Source organism: Heteronotia binoei, chromosome 1 (assembly GCF_032191835.1).
Source record: "Heteronotia binoei isolate CCM8104 ecotype False Entrance Well chromosome 1, APGP_CSIRO_Hbin_v1, whole genome shotgun sequence".
Lineage (NCBI taxonomy): Eukaryota > Metazoa > Chordata > Lepidosauria > Squamata > Gekkonidae > Heteronotia > Heteronotia binoei.
Genome location: NC_083223.1, coordinates 19,872,851 through 19,893,618, shown reverse-complemented (window position 1 = coordinate 19,893,618; position 20,768 = coordinate 19,872,851). Strand labels below are relative to the sequence as shown.

The 20,768-nt window shown below is 45.8% G+C and overlaps 1 protein-coding gene across 3 annotated transcripts in view; it reads right to left on the bottom strand.

Moving 5' to 3' along the window:
- The window catches only part of MYO16 (myosin XVI), a 224,243-nt gene that overhangs the window by 122,578 nt on the left and 80,897 nt on the right, over positions 1 to 20,768 (bottom strand). For all 3 annotated transcript variants that reach the window (XM_060231776.1, XM_060231767.1, XM_060231759.1), the window contains exons 2-5: positions 13,150 to 13,413; positions 9,980 to 10,050; positions 7,198 to 7,341; positions 1,488 to 1,596 (exon numbers count right to left, since the gene is read on the bottom strand). In XM_060231776.1, the coding sequence (XP_060087759.1) occupies positions 1,488 to 1,596; positions 7,198 to 7,341; positions 9,980 to 10,050; positions 13,150 to 13,375 (550 nt within the window). In that variant the 5' untranslated portion in view covers positions 13,376 to 13,413. The remainder of the gene's footprint in view (positions 1 to 1,487; positions 1,597 to 7,197; positions 7,342 to 9,979; positions 10,051 to 13,149; positions 13,414 to 20,768) is intronic.

The following is a 20,768-nucleotide window of genomic DNA, read 5'->3' as shown; positions in this document are numbered from 1 at the left end:
CTAAGCAAGTGGGGACTCAAAGCAGCTTAAGTTGTTCTTCTCTCCTCCGTTTTATGCTCACAACCCTGTAAGGGAGAGTGGGTGATTGGCCCAAGGTCACCCAGCGAGCTTCCATGGCAGAGTAGAGATTTAAACTCGGATCTGACACTCGAACCACTTCATTATGCTGGCTTGCATTTCATTGCGGGCACATATTAACAGGCTTGAAATTATTGTAATGGTTTCTCCTTAAAAAAACTCCTCTCTTTCTCTTCAACAGATTTCATTTCTCTGTGGTCTGTTCTACTTACATAGGAGCATCATCGTTTTGTCAATGTTATGTGCTGGACTTTATGTTTGGCGGGAGGCTTTCGCGTGCAACCGGGGAACAGTGGGAAACGCTTAAGACTCTTGATAGCTTTGAACACTAAGCAGTAACCAATGAGCCGTCTTGGTGTGAAACTTGACTGCCGTGATTTGGCGTGGGAATCGGGGTGTTTGTGTTTCATTTGCATGTATATAAGCGGGGTCACAGCCCTGACGTTTTGTCTTAGTATGTAGTTACCAATAAAGTATGTTCCTGTTTGTACTCCAGTGCATTGAATCCAGCATTTAACAGTCAAAATGCAGTGAAGTGGTAGAGGTCTAGATCTGTACAGAACCGTACACAACCAGATGTTAAAACCCAAGAGAATAGTTCCCAGGAGTGAGGGACAGTAGAAGACTCTTCCCTACATTTGGCTACTTCAATGTGAACTTGGATTCCAGACTGCAGCACAAACCAAGTCACGTAAACTTATGTTTAACGTACCTGTGTCCAGATGGAAACGGTAGCACTTGCCTACACTCATAGCTCTATGAAACACAATGTTGGAAGAACAGACTGCCGTTGTCTCTTGCTCAGTTCCCCAAGACTACAGACACCATAGAGCAGGATAGCTAGCTAGGACAATATCAGTCTCCTTCCTGTCTGCTCTGCTTTCACTGACCATCTCTAACCAGCAGAATGTAATCTCAGGGAACTTCCTTCCTCCTTGTTCTCTCCTCTTTCTTCATCTTTCCTGCATGCATCAGGAGGAATGGCATAGTGTCTCTCTCCTCCTGATCTGAACTAAGCAGGTGGCCTACTATAATCCAAAACTACCCATTGCTAGCTAGACTAGATAGTCACTCTTTCTCTCCACTATATTTACATGTCATGTTTCTTTAAATGAATCCGCCTAGTATTGGTTTCTTAACTTAAAGCAAAGGTTCTCTGTGCGGTTTGTGAGAGAGTGTGGTAACCATTAGACTAGGCCACGTTGCTGCACTGAAGCTCAGAAGGAGCACTCTGCTAAGTGAAGGTAAGGACGGCTGCCTGACCAGTCCAGCCATCCTAAACCAGACCCAACAACAAAATTCTGATGACACCTTAGAGACAACGTGCAGAGTTCTGCCCCTTGGCTCTTTTTCCATGCCAGTGAACAAAATTGATGGGGAGAGGTACATCACAAAAGGTCTAGGCTTACCATTTTCTTCCAGGTAAGCCAGGAGGATACAACTGGATTCAGTCCCTTCCATCGCATAGTCGAGGGCAATGTTGCCATTCACATCCTGCAGCAGCACATTAGCTCCAGCCTACAAGCAAGAAACACATTGGTGGGTTTGGCTCTGTACCGAATTAGGAGTACTTCACTGTAGATGCAACACCTGCACATCATAGGAAAACTCTCCATTGTAGAAGATGGTGCTTGACATGTGTGTGAACTTACTGAAGTGTTTTGGAACCTGGTGAATTTGAGGACTACTTACCATGTGGAAGGTTGACTGAAATGTCTTATCAGCTAGTGAGTACGCTGGAAGCTGTCTTGTGTCCAGCACAAGATTCCAGACTTTCCTCCATCGCTATATGATAGAAGATTTCACACACAAACACTTTATTGGACTGGAATAGTTCTTGCCCTATGGAACATTTGAATTTTGTAGGAATGGTTTTTGAACTGTTTGTGAATGTTGCACGCACATATATTTAAGAAGTTATTAGTAATCTAGCCAAGGTTTTGTATCTGGTCTTTGTCATTTTCTCCAGGGGAGCTGACCTCTGCCATCTGGAGATCAGTTGTAAAAGCGGGAGATCTCCAGGCCCCATCTGGAGGCTGGCAACCCTACCCACGCTCCCAGGCCCCACCTCCCCCCTGTTGATCAGCTGGCCAGTGGGGTAATGGAACTTATTGCAAAAAAAAAAAAAAAGAGGGAGGGACACCTGACATTTTAGCAACTTGCCTATGTGATTTCACCATGACCTGGAAGTAACATCGGGGACATCGCAGGGACAGTTTGGTTTGGGGGCAAAATTCTATGGTAGAAGCCAATTCCCTGCTGGATGCCAGGAGGAACATGACAACCCTACCAGGAGCTGGCAACCTTACCCCCCCCCCCTCCTCCACTTCTATCTATAATGTGAAGATCATTTTGTTGCACTTGAGAAGATTGTGGGCATAGTAAAGGGAAGCTATTTGAGGGACCAGCTTATGCTATATGAATGCTTATAATTCCACACTGGAAATGGCTACTGTGGGCTGGCCTGACACACAAATCATGCCTTCAAGGCCTTGCCGTCTGCGTTAGATGGATGTTCTCCATCAGAGACATGCCACAATAATTTCTGCCACTGTTGGAGCCTCACTGCAGATATGGGAAGAGGCTGCTTCCCTGGAACATCACTGTGTAAATAAAAAAACCTCTAAGAGACACCATAAATTTTAAACAACAAGACAGTGTAATGCAAAGGTCAGTGGTGTTCTGACAAAGCTTGCACATAGAACTTCAAAGAGCGTGTAGCAAAAAAAACATTAACAGAAGACAGTTCAAAAGCAGTCTTTCCAGTCACAAAGGAGTGACAATATTCCAGTATTTAGTGCACAGAACTAAAAGAAGCCCTTCCAAAGACTTCTGTTCTTGATATCAAGACGTTTCATCCATCTTTCTTCAGTTTGGAGGCTTATTTATCACTTTGGAGGCTTATTTATCACCAATCTTTACAATACATTCACAGGAGACCAACAAGGTTCAGAACATGTCTGTAAGATCTCCAGGTTCTCCTTCTCTCAAACATCTGATGTTCATGTCTTGCAGCTCTCCAACATCTGATGTCTATTCTATGTGGCTCTTACATTAAACAAGTTTGGCCACCCCTGATATAGATCTTATATGTGAATGTGCCACAATACCAGAGCTGTATAGCTTTAACAGAGGACAACGGTAAGTGGAATATCATTTGCGGAACAGTAGTAAACATGACTTGACTGAAGAAGGATTGTCGTGCCTATCTAAAGCAACAAGCAGAAAAATACCAAAAATTCTTCAAAACTTTTAAAGGCTTCTGCAGAACCCTTGGTGCGCAATGTTTTCACATGTTGATAACTGCAATAAGGATAACATTGTGAATCAAATGGAAGGCTAAATTGGCTTGCAAATATCCCACAGTTCTACACGGCCCTCGGGCATTTCCAGCCTGGACTAAAGTTCTGTTAATTACAACCACCGTTAGGAATAGAAATGTGATTTTAAAAAACTGAGCATCGTGTCAAGAGCCCATCATACGACTCAATCTACTCTATATTGTTCCATTTTGGCTCAAAAGCTATAAAAGCTCTGCAGAAAGTGTCTAATTGTGGAATAGAGTAGGAGGCCATGATTGCCCTGATCGCACAAAGGAAGACTTCTAATGAGCCTTTAATTAATGGAGGAATGCACAGAAATGATTCAGTTTTTCAAACGTGTTAAGAGCCACTTGTCACAGAGTGCTGTCAGAAAGATGGATCTGCAGTGACAGGAGTGGGGCTTGGGGGGGGGGGGGGAGAAAGCACAACTGTGAAGAACGAGTTGGCAGATCAGCAGCAGGTGGTTTTTGAAATGCTTTACAGGGCTCACGAAGGTGAGAAGTGAGGCCCTGAAAGCGTGAACAAGATGTTACGTTTGTAGATGTAAAGTACTCCATGTATACATGCCCCTCAAAGATCAAGACTGCAGAAACTCCAAAAACAGCAAAATGCGTCTAGCCAAAGACAAGAGTCACTGGAAGAGATAAGAATTCTAAGAAAAGAAGAACTGTAGATTTATACCCCCCCTTCTCTCTGAATCAGTCTCAAAGTGGCTTACAATCTCCTTTATCTTCTTCCCCCACAACAGACACCCTGTGAGGTAGGTGGGGCTGAGAGAGCTCTCCCAGAAGCTGCCCTTTCAAGGACAACTCCTGCGAGAGCTGTGGCTGACCCAAGGCCATTCCAGCAGCTGCAAGTGGAGGAGTGGAGAATCAAACCCAGTTCTCCCAGATAATATCCCACACACTTAACCACTAGGAGAGCCAGTTTGGTGTAGTGGTTAAGTGTGCGGACTCTTATCTGGGAGAACTGGGTTTGATTCCCCACTCCTCCACTTGCACCTGCTGGAAGGGCCTTGGGTCAGCCATAGCTCTGGCAGAGGTGGCCCTTGAAAGGGCAGCTGCTGTGAGAGTCCTCTCAGCCCCACCCTGTCTGTTGTGGGGGAGGAAGGGAAAGGAGATTGTAAGCTGCTCTGAGACTCATTGGAGTGGAGGGCGGGATATAAATCCAATATCTTCATCTTTTTCTTCTTACAACAAACTGGCTGAAGGCAGACAGCAGGAAAAGAGGAAGACCCAACGTGAGTTGGATTGACCCAATGAAGGAAGCCATGGCCCTCGGTTTGCAAGACTTGAGCAAGGCTGCTAACAATAGGACACTTGGGAGGAGATTAATTCATAAGACCAGGGGGTATGGAGTAGGAAAAGCATTGCAAGAACTCATTTGCATATTAGGCCACACCCCTGATGTCACCATTGTTTCACACGGGGTTTTTCGTAGAAAAGAAGAAGAAGAAGAAGAAGAAGAAGAAGAAGATATTGGATTTATATCCCGCCCTCCACTCCGAAGAGTCTCAGAGCGGCTCACAATCTCCTTTACCTTCCTCCCCCACAACAGACACCCTGTGAGGTGGGTGGAACTAAGAGGGCTCTCACAGCAGCTGCCCTTTCAAGGACAACCTCTGCCAGGGCTATGGCTGACCCAAGGCCATTCCAGCAGGTGCAAGTGGAGGAGTGGGGAATCAAACCCGGTTCTCCCAGATAAGAGTCCGCACACTTAACCACTACACCAAACTGGAACTGGCCACTCTAGGAGCCCAGCTAGAACTCATTTGCATATTAGGCCACACCCCTTGACACCAAGCGAGCCAGAATTGTGTTCCTGTGAGTTCTTGTTAAAAAAAAAATCCTTCGTTGGATTGACGTAAACCAGAAGTGACTTCCAGATTGCATTTCACACACACAGTGCAATCCAATGATGAGTTATTCCAGTCTAAGGCCACTGAAATGAATGAGTTTAGACCAGAGTAACTCTGCATAGGATTGCAACTGTAAATCTGGGAGCCACCTGAGAACAATGTAGGACAAAAAACTGAGGGCCCTGAGTCTGGACCCTGGCAGAAAGAATTCAATACAAGAACCACGGTTTCCAAAGGGACACAGCGACTCCGGTTAATGAACCGCATGTAGGGTTGCTGGTGGAGAGAAACTATGGGGAGGGTTTTAAAAGATATCTGAATGTGAGCAGTGACTCACGAAAGCTCACACCCTGCCACAAATTCCCTTGTGAAGACTGTGGGCACTGTTGATACGATTCAAGGCCAAAATTTCCCATCTCAAGTGTCCCCAACCTTTTTAGCACCAGGGATGGTTTCGAGATGATACAACTGTGCACTTTATTTCTGTTAGTTTGGTGAGGTGGTTAAGTGTGTGGACTCTTATCTGGGAGAACCGGGTTTGATTCCCCACTCCTCCACTTGCAGCTGCTGGAATAGCCTTGGGGCAGCCATAGCTCTTGCAGAGTTGTCCTTGAAAGGGCAGCTTCTGGGAGAGCTCTCTCAGCCCCACCCACCTCAGAGGGTGTCTGTTATGGGGAAGGAAGGTAAAGGAGACTGTGAGCCACTCTGAGACTGTGAAATTCAGAGTGGAGGGCAGGATATAAATCCAATGTCTTCTTCTTACTACTACTGTCAAGCATCGATATTTCCCAATAAACAGTCTTTTGTTAGTTAATCACAAGTTGCTTTATTTAAGAAACTCAGAAGCTTTACCAAGGACACGAGCCTTGGAAGTAATGACATACACAGTGTTACACAGTTGCTATATAGGATAACTTCAAAGGATATCATACAGATGCAAACAGGTTCAGAGGTTACTACATACTATTACCGTTTTTGCACACAGCTTACCTTGCAGTCACAATCCTGTTCCCTCCGCAGCGTCCGGTCGGATTTCCCACCATCTACGCCGGAATTACAGGAAATTACAGGAAGTTACAGGAAGTGCCGCAGCTTCTGCGTAGCAAACGTAAACTGGGTTTTAGAGGTTTATGTTTGCTACGCAAAAGCCGTGGCACTTCCTGTAACTCCGGCGCAGATGGTGCGAAATCCAACCAAACGCTGCGGAGGGAACAGGATTGTGACTGTGAGGTTAGCTGTATGCGAAAACGGTATATCTCTTTTACTGCTAAAGAAGTTAGGCTATTAAAAACATCTCCCTTTCTCACACTTCTTTCAGCTCAGATAAGATTCTCTGTGTGAACCTGGGGGGAGAGGCGGCATGAAAGTGGTATCAGCCAGGCTGTAGCGTAAACATCCTTGGGCCAGATGGATTTATTACATGCCCAAAGGTAGCAAAGGAAGGGGGAGCAGTGGAGGATGGGTGATCTGTTCCTTGTCGAAGGAACCATTACGTTACAGAAACATGCGTGCTTGACAACTACTATATTGTAATATATCAGGGGTGGCCAATGGTCGCTCTCCAGATGCTTTTTGCCTACAACTCCCATCAGCCCCAGCCATTGGCCATGCTGGCTGGGGCTGATGGGAGTTGTAGGCAAAAAGCATCTGGAGAGCTACCGTTGGCCACCCCAGAAATATATAATTAAATAATTATACAACCCCTGGCCCAGTTGCTAACAGGCCACGGACCGATACCAGTCCACGGCCCGGGGGTTAGGGATCCCTGGATTGGAACACAAGAACATAAGACCATAAGAGAAGCCATGTTGGATCAGGCCAATGGCCCATCCAGTCCGACACTCTGTGTCACACAGCGGCCAAAAAACCAGGTGCCACCAGGAGGATCATCAGTGGGGCCAGGACACTAGAAGCCCTCCCTTATTCTACTTTACTTACCAACAACAAGAGGAGAACAATGTCAGGGTTATCACACGCACAAGCTACATGCAATGGTGTCCACAAGTCCTCATCCTGATGATTGACATTAACTCCTCTTTCAATTAGTATTTCTGCGACAAATCCATTGTCATAACGGGCACACTGTGAAGAAGAGGGAGAAAGAAGATATGTTGCATAGCCTAACTGATTCCGCAGTCATTCTACCTATGTAAAAATGCCAGGGTTGCCAACCTCAAGGTAGGGACTGGAGGTCTCCATGAACTGATCTTTAGATAGCAGGAATCCATTTTCCTAGAGAAAATGACAACTTTGGAAGGAGGACAGTATCGCATTGGACCATGCTGAGGCTCCTCCCCTCGCCAAACTCTGCCCTCCCCAGGTTCCACCCACAAATCTTCAGGTAGGCTTTCCAGCCTCCTGCTGGGAGTGGGGTTTTCTCCAGTTGGGAGTGGGGTTTTCTCCAGTTTTGGGAGCCCAACCCACCAGCATGGGCTGGCCAGCGGGAGGATCCCTGCCCCCAAAGGGCTTCATCATGCCCCATGTGCGCCAGCATGATGATGGCACTTCCGGGTGATGTCATCGCGCCGGGTACATCACACAAGGGATGCTCTAGCAATGTGAGTAAAAACTCTATGGCACAGTAAGAGACGTCACTAAGGAATATACAAGCACACAACCCAAAGGTTATAGTGACAGAAACAACTAACTCCCAATAATAGGTGCAAATTATTGAATTCATCAACAGAGCCACCCAATTAATAACAGAATAAACAAGTGAAAAAACACTACTCCAAATATCCTTCAAAACGTTTCCATACCCAGGGGTGATGTCGCTGGCCACTCTAGAGGCTTCCGGGAAAACTCTATGGTTTTCCCAGATGCTCTAGCAATTTGGAAGGAAAACTCAGAATAATAGAATCATAGAGTTGGAAGGGACCTCCAGGGTCATCTAGCCCAACCCCCTGCACATTGCAGGAAACTCACAAACACCTCCCCCTAAATTCACAGGATTTGCATTGCTGTCAGATGGCCTCTGTTTAAAAACCTCCAAGGAAGGAGAGCCCACCACCTCCGAGGAAGCCTATTCCACAGAGGAATCGCTCTGTCAAGAAGTTCTTCCTAATGCTGAGCCGGCAACTCTATTGATTTAATTTCAACCCATTGGTTCTGGTCCTACCTTCTGGAGCCACAGAAAACAATTCCACACCATCCTCTATATCAGGGGTGGCCAACGGTAGCTCTCCAGATGTTTTTTGCCTACAACTCCCATCAGCCCCAGGCAGCATGGCCAATGGCTGGGGCTGATGGGAGTTGTAGGCAAAAAACATCTGGAGAGCTACTGTTGGCCACCCCTGCGTATGACAGCCCTTCAAGTACTTGAAGATGGTGATCATATCACCACTCAGCCGCCTCCTCTCCAGGCTAAAAATGCCCAGTTCCTTCAACCTTTTTTCATAGAACTTGGTCTCCAGACCCCTGACCATCTTCGGCGCCCTCCTCTGGACCTGTTCCAGCTTGTCTATATCCTTCTTAAAATGTAGTGCCCAAAACTGAACACAATACTCCAGGTGAGGTCTTACCAGAGCAGAGTAAAGTGATACCATCACATCACATGATCTGGACACTATACTTCTGCTCATACAGTCCAAAACTGCATTTGCCTTTTTAGCCACCGCATCACACTGTTGACTCATGTTCAGCAAATGATCCACTAAGAGCCCTATATCCTTTTCACACATACTACTGCTAAGAAGTCTCCCCCATCCTATAACCATGCATTGGATTTTTCCTACCTAAATGCAGAACTTTACATTTATCCCTGTTAAAATTCATTTTATTGATTTTAGGCCAGTTTTCCAGCCTGTCAAGGTCATCCTGTATTCTGTTTCTGTCTTCTACTGCATTTGCAACCCCTGCCAATTTAGTATCCTAGAGTGGCAATTTGGGAGGAAAACTACAACGGCTGGTGTGCAATGTTGCTGGCGCGATGACATCACTTATGAATGACGTCATCGTGCTGTGTAAAGGGGGGGGGTGCTTGGCAACCCTAGATTTGAGCTTGGGAGTCTTTATCGGACACTCTAATTTCAATCATAAAAAGTCAAAGAGGGAAATATTATGCAGCCTTTTTGTCTGGTTGCAAAGAGGAAACCAGCAATCAAAGCCCCCCTTCCCTTTTCAAGAAACAAGCCCTGACTAATTAAGTGCTAATTCAGATTTTGCCATCACTCCATGAATGAATGAACAGGAAAGAAGTAAAGTGGCAGCAGCTGAGAAGCAGATTGTATTTTAAAAGAAAAGGGCAAGGAAAGAAATTAAAGGAAAACGTCAAAACGTCAAAAAAAGGGAAAACGTCAAAACTGCTTCGTCAATCCACACAGGGTATAATAAACAAACAAGGATAGAAATCATACCTACGACGACCCTGTCACAACCATGGTACTTAAATGCGTAATTAATAGGATTCAATGTCTGTTTTGGTGTTCAAAGCTCACATACCTCTTGGGCAGTGTTCCTTCTAAACTGAATTAGTGTGAGCTAGCTCACAGATTTTTAGCCTCCAGTTCACACTTTTTTGTCTTTGCTCAGAAAAGATGGTGTCAGAGCACACTAATTTATGCAATAGCTTACAACTTTAATGCCAATAGCTCACAAAGTAGAATATTTGCTCACAAGACTCTGCAGCTTAGAGGGAACATTTGGTATTTATCTGTATCCCAGATATACTTGTACACACACACAAGTACCTGTCTCAGAGGCCAACGTTCAATGCTCTTACCAGATGAAGTAAAGAACTTCCCGATGAATTCACTATGTGAGGATCCACACCATCTTTCAGTAACTGCAGAACTGAAATGACAAGGGGCGAAAATAATGCGGGACGGCAGCAATTTAATCAACCTAAAGCCAGAATTGTTCATCGATTACAACTCTGAAATTCTAGAATTAAAAAAAAAAACCCCTAATGTACTTCACTTTAAGAGAAACTGCCAGTTAAACCAGGGCTTTACTTCTGTGCCATCTCAGCAGCAAATAATGGTTCAAGAAGGCACTTTTATAAAGGTAAGAGGGTTCTGAAGCATACCACACTGTGTATACCATGTATTCTCCGTTTACTGTATTATTATCCTACTCTCGGTTCTTTGGCGGGAAGGGTTTATACTGATGTCTCATCCTGTTGATGGCATTGATCCACACTGTGATCAACTCGCAAGGAAAAACATGCAGACTATAAACAAAGTAAATAACTGAACTAAAAGTAAGGAGTTGTGGTTACTGTGAAAAATAATGTATTTTCAGCCCAAAATATAGGGCTTTTCTTTTGTAGCAGGAACTCCTTTGCATATTAGGCCACACCCCGCTGATGTAGCCAATCCTCCTGCAGCTTACAGGGCTGTTAGTACAGGGCCTACTGTAAGCACCAGGAGGATTGGCTACATCAGGGGTGTGTGGCTTAACATGCCAAGGAGTTCTTGCTACAAAAAAAGCGCTGCCGAAATAAAATTAGAGAAGTTGAGAAATACATTACTCTCACATGTGTATTTAGCCACTCAAGATTTTATTTCATTATCCGTTCATGTACCACATCTGAAACAAGTAAAATTTAAGAGATGTAGGTGACCTGGATAGCCCAGGCTAGCCCAATCTCATCAGATCTCAGAAGCTCAGCGGTGTTAGTCCTGGTTAGTATTTGGATGGGAGACCTCCAAGGAATACAAAGTTTGTGACGCAGAGGCAGGCAGCAGCAAACCACCTCTGAAAATCTTATGCCTTGAAAACCCCACCAGCAGGGTCGTAGCCAGGATTTTAAATGTGGGGGGGGAGGCTTTTTAAAAAGTGGGAGGGCACTCTTTCCCATCCACTGCAGGGCTCGCCACTCTCAGAAGCTTTCTGGGGTGGGGCAAAAGCTGGAGGCTCTGAAAGTGGCCAAATTGAGGCAACTAAAACTTTGGAGTCAAGAAGGGACTGCGCCTTGAGTGCAAGCAGGGGCTTTTCTTTCCACACCTCCCTCTCCCCCACCCTGGCAGTTTGCAGCCAGCAGCTCCATCCAGTCCCTCCTTCCTAGTCCATTCCGCGTGGCTTCCTCCACCTCCCTCCTCTCCGCCTGCTGCTTTTACTGCTGCAGGACACTGTCCCCTGCTCAGCTCTCCCAGCTCCAGCTGCTGCTGCTGCTTCGCTGTCTCGACCATGGCAAAAAGACTGTGCCCTGGAGAGCCCCCTCAGGGCTTTTTTGGTACAAAACTCTAGCAGGGACTCTACTTTAGAGAGCCAGTTTGGTGTAGTGGTTAAGGGGGTGGACTCTTATCTGGGAGAACCGGGTTCGATTCCCCACTCCTCCACTTGCACCTGCTGGCATGGCCTTGGGTCAGCCATAGCTCTGGCAGAGGTTGTCCTTGAAAGGGCAGCTGCTGTGAGAGCCCTCTCCAGCCCCACCCACCTCACAGGGTGTCTGTTGTGGGGGAGGAAGGTAAAGGAGATTGTGAGCCGCTCTGAGACTCTTCGGAGTGGAGGGCGGGATATAAATCCAATATCTTCATCTACCTCACAGGGTGTCTGTTATGGGGAGGGGGAGGGGAAGGAGACCTTAAGTCACTCTGAGACTCCTTCGGGTAGTGCCAGTCTGGAGTAGTGGTTAAGTGTGCAGACTCTCATCTGGGAGAACCGGGTTCGATTCCCCACTCCTCCACTTGCACCTGCTGGAATGGCCTTGGGTCAGCCATAGCTCTGGCAGAGGTTGTCCTTGAAAGGGCAGCTGCTGTGAGAGCCAGCCCCACCCACCTCACAGGGTGTCTGTTGAGGGAGAGGAAGATAAAGGGGATTGTGAGCCAATCTGAGATTTGGAGAGGAGGGCAGGATATAAATCCAATATCATTATCATCAACAACTGCATATTAGGCCATACCCCTGATGTCACCATTGTTTTGCACAAGCCTTTTTTTTGTAGAAAAAAACTAGCAGGAACTCATTGCATATTAGGCCACACCCCCTGACACCAAGTCAGCCAGATCTGTGTTCCTGTTCAAAAAAAGGCCTGGGCCCCCTGGAAGTCAGGAGCCCCCCCTGGAAGTCTGGAGCCCCCCCTGGAAGTAAGGGCAATGCCCCCACAGCCCCCCCCTTGTGTCTACAGGCCAGCCCACCAGGGGCCACCATGTCAGCTGTGACTAGATAGCAGAAAAAAGTACATCTGGAAGTATTCATATTTCTTAGCTGTTCCTCCTTAGGCATGAATAAAGTATAGCTGTACTTGGGTCATTTTGTAGAAAAATAGATGGTGGCGCTCATTAGCATAACTCATTAACATAACATGCTCCCCCCCCCAACCAGCCAAAAGCAACCCAACACAAGAAAGGGGAGCCCTGGGCGAGCGGGGCCTCCTTGGGCTGGCTAGAGATCCAGCCAGCCCAAGCTGGCCTCGCTCACCTGGGGCTTTCCTTAGCAGCCCTGCCCCCCATGGTAAAAAGCCCAGCAAGCCACCTGCCACCTAAAATCACATAAGAAGTGGAGAAAGGATGGTGTGGGCTTCTCCGGGGTTTAATGAGGGCTGCTGGGGGCGTGGCAGAGCCCCTGGTGGCTGGCTGGCTGCCCGCTCTCCTCATCCAGGGATTGTTATGCAGCTGCCCCTACTATTCAATGGACAAGGCAGGTGGGGAGGAGGAGGGGGAACCATCAGAAAGGTTCAGGAACTGCACTCCTGTGAGCTCCTGCTGAATGCAATGCCTGGCTGTACTTTACCACATCAGAGAATAGTTGCAAGAGATGTTTTGGAAGCTGACTGACCATTAACAGTGGCATCCTAAACAGAGTTACACCCTTCTAAGCCCATTGACTTCAGTTGATTTAGAAAGGGAGCTTCTCAGTTTAGGATTGTACTGTAATGCTGCAAATTCATTATATGACTTAGATTAAAGAAGTCATTAGGCAGGACTTTTTGCTAAATGTCCACATTACCGTCTTTATCGTCATGGCATACAATGGCATCCTGTATCATGTCCGAGGGGCTGAAATGAACTCTGTGCTTCCTTCTATGTTTTGTCTTCTTGGCGTAGCCTTCCTGCTTCAGAAAAGCCTTCTCCCATTCATAGTACGCTTTTATTTGATCGCACCGCATCCGCTTCACCAACCGCTGCCGCTGGCCGAGGGGGAGTGATTCCAGCAAGCACTGGTCAATTTCCATGTCATGGGATCGGAAAACGTTACATAGCTGGAAACAGCCTGGGAAAACATGGAAGATTAAAGAACTCATTGCGTTAGTGGTACACAGGGGTCATTCTGTCGAAAAAGAGGCGCCGGAACTCATTAGCATAACTCATTTGCATATGCCACACACCTCTGATGTCACCAGAAGGTGTACGGAATTATATCAGCTCAGCATCTACCTTAACATGCTTCTTGAATTATAAATGTCATAATAAAACCTCATTTCCAACATACTTTTAAAATGACTTTCTCTTATGTGGCCAAGGTGGCATGATGAAGATTTCCATTTGTCTGTTTTGTATGTTTTGGTTATGTTCCCATTTTTTGTGGGGGGGAAAAATTAGAAAGTTTGTCGAATCTTAGAGTTCAGCAAAATTCTCACAGGGGGTTTGAACAATGGAGCCCAGAAGCAGGTAAAAGCAAAGGGTAAGAAAGAAAGAGCACAATAAAATTGAGAGGTTCCAGAGCTCCGCTCCTGTGAGCTCCTGCCCAAAATGAGGCCTGGCGGTACAGATTTCAGATGTTTCAGAAATGTCTCGCTAATCCTTCTCTGGTTTATACTTAACAGTGTGCAAGTATGGGGTGATCTCACCATATGTGCAAACACTTTTGGAAATAATTTCATTCAGTTCTATGTCAGAAGCGCGCGGTACTGTTTCTGAAATGCGCTCTGTGATATTTTTGGATAATTTGTAAATGGAAGAAGAGGATGGGGGTCTGCATTTTCCCGGGCTGGGAGGGGTCTAGCATTCTTCCGTGTTGGGGCAGGACTGCTATGTTAGAGGGTGTCACCCCACTGTGCCTCACCATGGCTGCCAATGTGCATAACTTGCTCATTACTACCATGTAGGAATCCATTTAAGCAACACGTTCAGCTAATAGAGAGCCCATGTGGTATAGCGGGCAAGAACAGAGTGGCCTCGCCCTGACTTGGATATCCCAGGCATGCCCAATCTCATCAGATCTCAGAAGCTAAGCAGGGTAGACTCTGGTTAATTCTTGGACGGGAGACTTCCTTGAAATACCCAGTAAGGAGCACAGGGGCAGGCTTTATCCATCCACCTCTCTGAATATCCTCCAGGCCCCCAGTAGAGGTCAGTCACCAGAGGTCAACATGACTTTTAGGTGTGCGAGTCTGTGCGCACACACACAAAATATACAAAAATAATTTTAAAAGGACATAGTGGAGAACTGGGTTTGATTCTGCACTCCTCCACATGAAGCCTGCTGGGTAACCTCGATCCAGTCACAATTCTCTCAGAGCTCTCTCAGCCCCATCTGCCTCACAACATGCCTGTTGTGGGGAGAGAAAGGGAAGGCAATTGTAAGCCACTTTGAGACTGCTTAACAGGATATAAAAACCAACCCTTCCTCTTCAAACAGAAACAACAAAATCATACCAAATTCAGAATGGCACAGCCATTTCTGCTGTATTTAGCTCCCCGCTGTGGAATCACATAATGACAAGAATGTTAAATGCTGGGATTAAAAGTAGACTCTCCCCAGCTTCAGAGAATCAAAATAGTTGCCTTTTGACCTACTGTTTCATGCTCTCTTAATATTCTCAGTGGGAAATGATTTTACTCGCTTGAACAGACATGAAGCTAACTTATACTGAGTCAGACCACTGGTCCATCAAGGTCAGTACAGTCTACTCAGATAGGAAGTGACTGTCCGGGGCTTCAAGTAGAGGCTTTTAACATCACCCAGTGCTTGATCTTTTCCATTGGAGATGCAAGGGATTGAACTCAGGACCTTCCATGTACAAAGCAGAGGTATTTCCACTGACCCATGGCCCTCCCTCTACCATAGGGTTGCCAGGTCCAACTCTAGAAATATCTGGGGACTTTGGAGGTGGAGCCAGGAGACTTTGGGGGTGGAGCCAAGAGCAAGGGTGTGACAAGCACAACTGAACTCCAAAGGGAGTTCTGGTCATCACATTTAAAGGGACCACATGCCTTTTAAATGCCTTCCCTCCATTTGAAATAATGAAGGATGGGGCACTTTATTGGGGGCTCATAGAATTGGACCCCCTGGTCCAATCTTTTTGAAACTTGTGGGGGTGGTATTTTGAGGAGAGGCACCAGATGCTATGCTGAAAATTTGGTACCGCTACCTCAAAAATAGCCCCCCAAAGCCCCAGATACCCATAGATCAATTTTCCGTTTGATCTCCATAAGGTATAATGGAGTGCCCAGCAGACATTTCCCTCTCCCCCTCCCAGCTTTCTGATAACCCTGAAGTGGGGGCAGGGTCTCCAAACCAGGGGATCCCCTGCCTCCAACTGGGGATTGGCAACCGTACCACTATCCTGGTCTTGAGAGCCTTCATGAGCTTCAGGAACCCGCATTTCAGCACCCTAATTTGTCTCAGGCACCATTCCATTGTCACAGAATCCAGTATTACTCCTCCTACTATAATGAGTTTACTCATTAGTCACACACAGCTTTTTGCACCAGTCCTTCTTAATCAGCTTCCTCCCATCAAGGATTTTCACTGTTTGCTCATTTTATTGTCCTAAATCCTGCAATATGTTGCAGTTGCAAATACTTGCACAAGCATCCAAATCTGCCGCCAACATGATGTCTAGTGGAGGGTCAACAGTTGTTGGCCTTGAATAGTTGCTATGGCCAGATCTGGTGGGGCAGCAATAAGTGGCACATGAAATGAAGCAGCGACCCCATTACCGTAGTCTCCATTGCATTGAGCATTGGGTTGGGTACAGTCATCTCCAGAGCAAAGGCCAGAAACATAATGAGATTCCAATTTGACAGGCATCATGATAGGATTACCGGCAATGCTGCTGCAGCTGTCAATGTGTTTGGCATGTTTAATCAGCTTCGGCTAATATTGCAGCCTCGGCCATTCTTCAAAAAGCATAATCTGGTGGCAATCAAGTGAGGACACTATAATTCACATGGAGGCTGCCTTTTGCTGGAGACTTCAATTGGTCCAAATGTCGCACCGAGCACTACTGCTGGGGGCTGGATATGAAGACTGTGATGAAAGATTATTACTGGCTTCTTATCAGTTTCAAGCAAGGCTTTTTTTGAGCAGAAACAGGCAGGAACCCAGTCCCAGCTGGCTTGGCATCAGGGGGGTGTGGCCTAATATGCAAATGAGTTCCTGCTGGACTTTTTCTATATCCATCCCTCCAGGTGTGGAATTCTAGCAGGAGCTCCTTTGCATATTAGGTCACACACCCCTGATGTAGCCTTACAAGGCTCTTTTTTGTAAGCTCTTGGAGGATTGGCTACATCAGGGGGTGTGGCCTAATTTGCAAAGGTGCTCATGCTAGATTTCCACCCCCGTGTATGCTTGTGTGTGTGTGTGTGTGCTGTGTGTATAAAATGACTATTTGCTGCATATGAACAATAAATATCTATGATAGCACAAATGCCTCCAATTTTTGTAATGCTTCATCACAAATAAGTAAAAAGGAATAATACAATGTTAATTTAAGTACAGAATGACAAAACCTCTATAAAGAAGACTGATCACAATATTTTTACAAAATACCACGGAAATCTTCCACTTGACATTGACAGTACCATCCAAAGTCTATTCTTTCTCTACGGGCTGACTAGCTTCAAACAATTTTTTTTGTCAAGAACTGACTTAAAGAACTTCAGTCATTCTAATATAAAAAAGTACACAGTACAATCAATATATCTTTTCATAGGGCTAGAGTTTGGACAGACTCATGTATGAGAACTGACTTATTTAAGACTAAAAATAAACAGCTCACCAATTGGATTTCTTGAATATGTGGTTGTTAATACCAATTATAAAATAGTACATAATTCTTTCAGCGATTGCCAGTCCAAACACACAATCTATGCAATAGTGTGCCCTTGTCAAAATTGTACATTAGGTGTGCAACTAGACTGATAAAATCCCATATTTTGGAAAATCAGTCTCACATATGTTGGGGCGCATTTAGTTGAACATTTTACAGAATTTAACCATGAAACTGATTCTTTCAGATTTTTTGTTTATAAATTTGAGAGTTAACCATGCAAATAGGTTGATATTAAAAAAAAAAAATTACAAAAAGAAGCAATGTGTTGTTGTTTTTTTACACACCACTATATGGGGAGGGGGTATTAAATCAATCATGATCTCTCTTGCTTCATTCTGTCAAAGGATTTTTGTCCATGTTTTGGAACTGTACCTTTAAATTTCTTTATCGAAAACACCTGTTTACCCCTTTAAACTGAGAGTGGTTTGAACAGCATGTTGCCAATTATGCCATTAATTGAAGACAACCATGTCTCTGTATATTGTATTAACTATATTAGGGTTAAGGGGTTATTTCAGTGGAGATATATTGATTGTATTGTGCACTTTTAAATATTAGAATGATGGAAGTTCTTTGAACATATGAAGCTGACTTATACTGAATCAGACCTTTGGTCCATCAAAGTCAGTATTGTCTACTCAGACTGGCTGAGGCTCTGCAGGGTTTTCACACCTATTTGCCTGGACCCTTTTTTGGAGATGCGGGGATTGAACCTGGGACCTTCTGCTTCCCAAGCAGATGCTCTACCACTGAGCCACTGTCCCTTTGAATCAATTCTTGACAAAGCTGAATGTGAAACGGGCTAGTGGGGAGAAAATTAACAGAGTTCCTTAGTGCTAAGTTCCTTAGCAATTGGCTGTCATCCAATTCCTGCTCCCTCTTTCACTTCCTTCTGCATCACAGCTTGCTTTCCCAGGCTCTCTCAATCGCACAGCAGAGCTACTGAGCCAAGCATCTCCTTCTATTGGCTGAGGTTCCTCCCCCTCCTTGTCCCCTGGGGAAGGAAGGAAAGAGCCAGAGCTTCTTTTGCCCAGTTCCTTGGATCCCATGGGAGAGATACAAAGAAAGCACCTTCCAGACCAATGAGTGCTAATATTTTAATCATGCTTTATTGTAAGGCTTTTTAAAAAAAAAAATTAATTGTGTTTGTCCATGTCCTTTATAAAATTTACAGTATTTTTTGCACCATAAGACTCACTTTTCCCCCCCAAAAAAGTGGAGGGAAAAGTGTGTGCGTCTTAAGGAGCGAATACTGCAAAAAATTCACACAAATGCCTCTAAATTCACACAAACGGCTCTAAAAACTAGGTGCGTCTTATGCTCAGGTGCGTCTTATGGAGCGAAAAATACGGTATATCTCTGCTACCTAATTTCAAATAGATACACACACAGCCTGGCCCAACATGGCTTGGCCCCACGAGGTCTCATTTATGTCAGATCCGTCCCTCATAACAAATGAGTTTGACACCCCTGGCTTAAATCACCCCTCTGCTCAGACTGTAATTTGTTTGCAGACCACAAACTGGCCCTTCAGACAAATTATCAGTTTTTTAAAAAAGATGTTGAAGTAAGCTTCCCAACCCTCCCGCCCTGGCGGGGGACCTCCGAATTTTCAGCCTCCTCCCCCGCTCTTAGAAAATCTGGGGGCGGGGGGGAGAGAGAACATACCTGTAGGCATCATGTTGTTTTACAGCTTGGGATCCGTTTTTAAAATGTGTCCCTTTAAGGCTGCACAGGAAACAGGAACGGCCCCTCCCTTTCTTTTCCTGTGCAGCCTTACTTTCGTTTTCACAGCAAGCAAATTCTGCTGGAAGAAGACCAAGTACGGTAAGTATTTGTGTGTGTGTGAGAGAGAGAGAGGGAGGGGGCAGGAAGGGGGGATTCCCTGGTATGGAGGCCCCCCCTTTAGAAAGCGTGGGGGGGAGGGAAATGTCTACTAGGCACTCTATTATTCCCTGTGGAGAACGATTCCCATAGAGAATAATAGGGAATTGATCCATGGGTATTGGGGGCTCTGGGGGGGGCTATTTTTTGAGGTAGAGGCACCAGATTTTTCCTATAGCAGCTTGTGCCTCTCCCCAAAATACCCCGCAAGTTTCAAAAATATTGGACCAGAGGGTCCAATTCTATGAGCCCCAAAAGATGGTGCCCCTATCCTTAATTATTTCCTATGGAAGAAAGGCATTTAAAAAGGTGTGTTGTCCTTTTAAATGTGATGGCCAGAACTCCCTTGGAGTTCAATTATGCTTGTCACATCCTTGTTCCTGGCTCCACCCCCAATGTCTCCTGGCTCCGCCCCCAAAGTCCCCAGATTTTTCTTTAATTGGACTTGGCAACCCTATGTTGAAGATTGAATCAGAACTCTTCTGCAGAGGCAAGTTCTCACACTGTTCCCCCTGTCCATCCACCCCTGTCCATCATCCATCAGCTTTGTTATATGTTTGAAAAAAATCACTTTAAAGAAAAGCTTGTTTCAGCCCTGCTTGGGGGAGAGCAGCTGTCTCTGTTCTAGCCATGCCTGGCAAGCTCAGTCTTCACAGGGTCTGGGTCCCAAAGACTTGGCCATGGCTTTCCTTCTCCCCATCTGGTTCTCCAACATGCCCAAGAGGGGAAAATCTCAGCTTCCAAAAAATATGTGATTCAGTCTCCCGCATTATGCGCTCTTATTAATAAAGCCCCATGTGTGTGTATTTGGTAGCGGTTCTTCAGCTCAATGTTGAGTTCAGGAGTCATGTCCAGGCAGAAATTTAATAGTTGAAGCTGCTTTAGAATCAGACCATCGGTCAATCAAGGTCAGCATTGTCTATTCAGCAGGGGTCATTTTATAGAAAAATAGGTGGCGGAGCTCATTAGCATAACTCATTAGCATATGCTGCCGCCCACCAGCCAAAAGCAACCCGATGCAAGAAAGGAGAGCCCTGGACAAGCAAAGCCCACCTCGACTGCCTAGATCCCCTGCCCGCTCAACCAGGCAACGCTGACGCACCTTGATCCTGATGCTTTCTAAGGTCATCTGTGAGTAGGGTTGCCAAGCCCAATTCAAGAAATATCTGGGGACTTTGGGGGTGGAGCCAGGAGCAAGGTTGTGACAAGCATAACTGAACTCCAAAGGGAGTCGTGGCCATCACATTTAAAGGGACCACACACCTTTTAAATGCCTTCCCTCCACTGGAAATAATGGATAGGGGCACCTTCTTTTGCGGCTCATAGAATTGGACCCTCTGGTCCAATCCTTTTGAAACTTGGAGGGTATTTTGGGGAGAATCACTGGATACTATGCTGCAATTTTGGTGCCTCTATCTCAAAGAACAGCCCCTCCAGAGCCCCAGGTGCCTGCAGATCAATTTTCCATTATACCCTATGGGAATGGGTTTCCATAGGGAATAATGGAGTGCCCAGCAGACATTTTCCTCCCCCCACTGCTTTCTGATGACCCTGAAGTGGGGAAGGCTTCCAAACTGAGGGATCTCCTGCGCCCAGCTGCGGATTGGCAGCCCTATCTGTGAGGGCAACCAAAGCATTTTCTATGCCATGACTGGAAGGGATCAAGGGCAGAGATATCTTCCAG